Raw genomic sequence first — 4572 nt, forward strand, 5'->3', positions numbered from 1 at the left:
TTTAGTTCAAGTAGAGAGGGGGCTAAAGAGAGTGAAGTATAACAGCTATGTGAGGATGTCAGAAATGTGTTTTAACACCTAGTAAAAGTAGTAATTCTCAGCAAAACAAAATAAGAAGAATGGGATGAAATTTTTTTTTTAGATACCTGTGATCTGACAGTTTAAGATAATGTGTCTGGGCCTTAAAGCTTTGAATATATTATATGTAGGAGAACCACTTGGAATAAAATCAATCATGTAATAGATCTTTCTTATCGGTCCACAGAGTCCTGGCATCGCCAAGACATATTTACCAGGAGCTCAAGGCTTCAATGCCATGGAAAGAGTGTGAAGAGCTGAATCAGTCTACTGAGGGATGTCAAAACTTTGAGCAATGAGGCAGTCTTTCCAACTTAGAAGAGACGTCAGATGACTTCCAGGAGATGGGATGGGGTGTTTGTGAATGTCTTGTTAGGCATGATGGACGTTTATATTTATTGTTTCATTTACTCTGGTCCCTATAAAATGTGGTATCGTCAGCATGTATAGCAGCATACCTATATGCTAGAGGTAACTTTTAATGTCTCTCAGCATTGACCTGAGAGCTGAGTCTTTCTAAATAAACACACTGAACATGCAAGGTCAACTAATGTGTTTAGTTTGTTCGATTACACTTTACTTGACAGTATCGATATAAGAGTGACATGACTCATGAATGTGTCATAAACAAGTCATAAACGTTTCTGACATAACGCTTCTGTCATTAAGTGTCATTAGTTTTTGTCATAACAAGTTAGGGTTAGGATTAGGGTTAGGTTTAGGGTTAGGGCTAGAGTTAGGGTTAGGGATAGGGTTCATGACAGTGTCATGTCACTCTTATGTCAATACTGTCAAGTAAAGTGTTACCATTTGTTTTTGCCTTGTTCATGTCTTAAGTTTGTTAATGCCTTGTGTTAGGACTGACACAGTAATACAGAAAGAACACACACACACACACACACACACACACATTAAAATAATTCACATTCCAGTCCTGGCAGTTTAATTGGCAAGTAATCTCCAAAATGGGGTTGTCCCACAAATATACACATAAACACTCACACAACACATGTTAGTTCCTGTACAGCCAGTACAGGACAAATCCCAGAGTACAAATGCCTCTGTAACTTCTGGTAGAAATTAGTCTGTTTGGTCCTCCCACATACAGAGGGCGCTAGCTGCAGAACATCTATGTACACTGCTTGGGCACCCAGGTAAAGTTCCAACCACCCTGCACATCCTTCCGCACAAAGGCCTGCCCCTGGGGGAAGCTGTGTGTGCGCACGCTATTGCGAGGACTGAGGAGCATGCTAAAGGCCAGATCGCTCCTGCTTTGTACCGGGGAGCACAGGTCGCCACTGCCCCCTGCAGGGCTGGGGGAGCTGCTGCACTGCAGCTGAGGAGAGCGCTGCGGTGTGGAGGCCGCCACCGGGGCCAGGCGCTCAGAGAGGTCAGGGGAGAGGAGACGGCCTGCGGGGTGTAGGGCCTGGGGGGCCACTGTCGGGGTGTGGGGGTACACCAGGGGCATCCCCACGCTGGAGCTGAACTCTGAGGCTGAGCTTAGGGAGGAGCCGTGGCTGGACGAAGGGTCTGCATCGTGGGTGTAGCTGCCTGAGGACTGCAGGCTGCAGCTGTAGCTGCTGGAGGAGTCCATGATGGCGCTGAAGTCACAGGTGGAGCTCAGCGTGGGGGGGCTGTAGTGGGCAGAGGGGGAGATGTAGCTCGTGGAGACAGAGTTAGAGGAGGTTGGGTTGAAAGATGCCCGTGGGGGGTCCAGGGTGGGGCTGCCGAAGCCAGACTCTGGATCGATGGTGTCCTGGTCCTTCAGGCCCAGCGTCTCCAGAACCCAGGAATCCAACGGCGGCGTGGTCGCCAGCTCCTCGGCCGAGCAAAACTCCAGAGACAGGTTTCGACAAGTCCGCTTCGTCACACCGTCTGGGACCAGCCCACATGGACCACGCTCCTCCGCACACACCTGCTGACGGCGCTTCCTGTGGCGGCTGGGACCGTAGAGGAGCTTCTACAGCAAGAGAGAGAGGGAGGGAAAAGAACCCCAAAAAATGATTTAATAAAGGTGTTTGATAGAGGGCGAGGGATAAAGGTGAACAAAATAGAAATATTGGAGAAAGACAAAAAGTGTAAAGTCTCATACCCAGATTACCACAAATTACAAATGTTTTACAGATGTGTTACAAAGGTACACATGCAAAATAAGATACTGCTAATAACATATTCAACTGTATGCCATAACATCTCATTACCTTTCGTTTCTCCTCCAGACATTTAACAAAGGAGGAGTTGAGGAACTCTTTGAGCTTGTTGTTTTCATCATGAAGTCGAGCAAGTTCCTCTTCTCTCTGCATCAAAGTGTCCTGAAGCTGTGAATCCACAAACCATAAACACACAAAAATACATAAGCAAGACTGGAGATAACAGTCAATTAGGCTTGTAACTTTAGAAGTGGTGATAACTATATAATTCTTATTCAAATAGAAAAACGAAATTAAATAGCCATTCACGCCTTAATATTGATTTTGGACATGCACCTGTTTATTCCTTTGAAGGTGCGGGGAGAGGTGGTCTGGCCACGTCTGCAGGGAAATCGCCCCATGGTCTGAATGCTGCGAATCTAACGGAAAAACAACAAGTCTAGGTGATAATCCTAATAATACACAATAAGTTAATGAATGACCAAAAACAAACAAGAAAAACAAATTCCAGTTTGAGGCTGGCATTTCTACAGCATACTGCACGAATCTAGCTGCCAAGGAACTTCAAGAGCGAAAGAAAAAAAAAAACCTTCTGAAACCACTCGGCATCTCGAGTTCGACAAAGACCCGAAAAAACATCAGCGCTTTTTTGTAAATTCCAGATGGAAAAATTCCAGTTTGACAACAGCGCGCACAGAATGGTCTCGCGCCGCTTATCCCGGGATATTGCAGGACTTACCCCGCAGTGGCGGCTCGTGCTGTTGGCACGCTGCGTTGTCCCGGGGACGGGCGTCCCAGAGGGAGACCAGCGTCTCCGTGGAAACGTCAACACTGGGGTCAGCTGACGTCGAGACGGAGTAAGGGCAGTTGTAGCGCTGCCCCCCCACAAAGCTCAGATCTTGGCAGGAAAGGATGGTGCTCTGTTGAATAAACAGAATAAGCAGTAGAACAATATGAGAAGATCGGTCAAGTGTAAACCGGGACACGCATCTGTGCACTGATATGTTGAGTAGTAAAGAAAGTGAAGGCTACTTGTCCATACATAAACTATAGCCTACAACTCCAAACCTTTTTAAAATGCATAGTCTACTAGAATGTCATTACTATCCACCTGCTATTAAATAGTTTAAAACTATATTCTGATTTAAAAATAATAATCATACAATTGAGAAGAAATTTCCCGAACTCTCTTAAAATATTCTCCACCTTTAACATTCTTAAACGTGCAATTTCCAGGTATCCAGATTGGAAAACCAAAAGGATATGACAAATTATTCCCAGTTACCAGTTCCAGATTCAATAGATTAACTGGTGATCGTCCTAATTCGCATGAAAATAACGCACATATCCCCTCTTGCACGATGTAAATTCTCCTTGAACTTTCTGCACGCAAAAAGCACCTGTAGCTCTTGATCATCATTTTCAGTGCGAGTCACTCCCGTTAATCAAAAGAGGTGCACCTGCACTGGTGCATGCTCTGATTGAAGACAAATCCCGTGATTTATGTAAAGTAACCTTTCACTCAAATTCTATTCAACAGCACATGCAGTAGGCTACACTTACTGTTTTACACAGTCTCTTTAAGTACCGAAAACGTGTAGAGAAGTATTACTATAACACTGTCAGTGACTAACGGAAAGCAGATCTGACACCAACATATATATATTGGAAATAGGCATTAATGGTCAGCGGCTGCGACAGAATACTCACCATTTCGCGGGCAGGTAGGTTCTGGATGCAAGGCGCGGACAAGGGCGCGTGAAGGGGAGTCCCGAGAGTTCTCCAGACCTTTGGGGAGATGTGTGTGAGATGGGGTGGTGAGCGCGCTAATCTCCTTCAAACGGCGGAATGACGCCCGGGACCATTCATCGCGCCCAACAACCTGATTTGGCGTGTGAAGCTGTCAAACTCGTGACGTGTGATCTCCAACCGTTTGAACTACAAATGCCACGCGCCAAGATAATTGGTGATTGCACTCTCTTCTTTCTCTCTCTCCAGGTTGTCGTTATAACAGTTGGGATTAGTAAACGCTGACAGACAGACACCTTGACTACCACACTGCGAGACTTTCCTCCGATTAAGAGATAAAGTCGCGGCAGGAGTCTTTTGGATAGCCAAGAGTTAATGTATAAACAGTCAGTTTTAAAGTTTAGAAGGTCTGTCTCCCTGACCAAGTGATGAGCACACTAGGCTACTATATACCCCTCCTTCCTAGACCATCTCACACTATCCCTCAGTAGCCTACGTCTACACAACCACTACACAGCCTCCAGTTAAATGACAATTAGGTTACATACCAGTGAGTGACATATTAACATCAGGAGCAGAGGAAAGAGGTGTGGAT

The 4572-nt window shown here is 45.6% G+C and overlaps 1 protein-coding gene across 1 annotated transcript; it reads right to left on the reverse strand.

The window, feature by feature from the left end:
• Positions 1 to 1018: 1018 nt before the first annotated feature.
• Positions 1019 to 4007, reverse strand: gmnc (geminin coiled-coil domain containing). The gene is made up of 5 exons (XM_048265183.1): positions 3939 to 4007; positions 2968 to 3148; positions 2565 to 2647; positions 2280 to 2396; positions 1019 to 2038 (listed from the first exon to the last, which is right to left on the reverse strand). Exons 1-5 carry the CDS (start codon positions 3939 to 3941, stop codon positions 1208 to 1210), a joined length of 1215 nt encoding a protein of 404 aa, XP_048121140.1. The 5' UTR covers positions 3942 to 4007; the 3' UTR covers positions 1019 to 1207.
• Between the last annotated feature and the right edge of the window lie 565 nt (positions 4008 to 4572).

This window comes from Alosa alosa, chromosome 15 (genome assembly GCF_017589495.1).
Source record: "Alosa alosa isolate M-15738 ecotype Scorff River chromosome 15, AALO_Geno_1.1, whole genome shotgun sequence".
NCBI classification, from domain to species: domain Eukaryota; kingdom Metazoa; phylum Chordata; class Actinopteri; order Clupeiformes; family Clupeidae; genus Alosa; species Alosa alosa.

Excerpts from the sequence above, each read along its gene's own strand:
- gmnc (XM_048265183.1), bottom strand. Across the intron at positions 2,648-2,967 it reads GCACGAGCCGCCACTGCGGG|ATTCGCAGCATTCAGACCAT; the intron begins GTAAGTCCTGCA and ends TTTTTCCGTTAG. Across the intron at positions 2,397-2,564 it reads ACCTTCAAAGGAATAAACAG|CTTCAGGACACTTTGATGCA; the intron begins GTGCATGTCCAA and ends GTGGATTCACAG.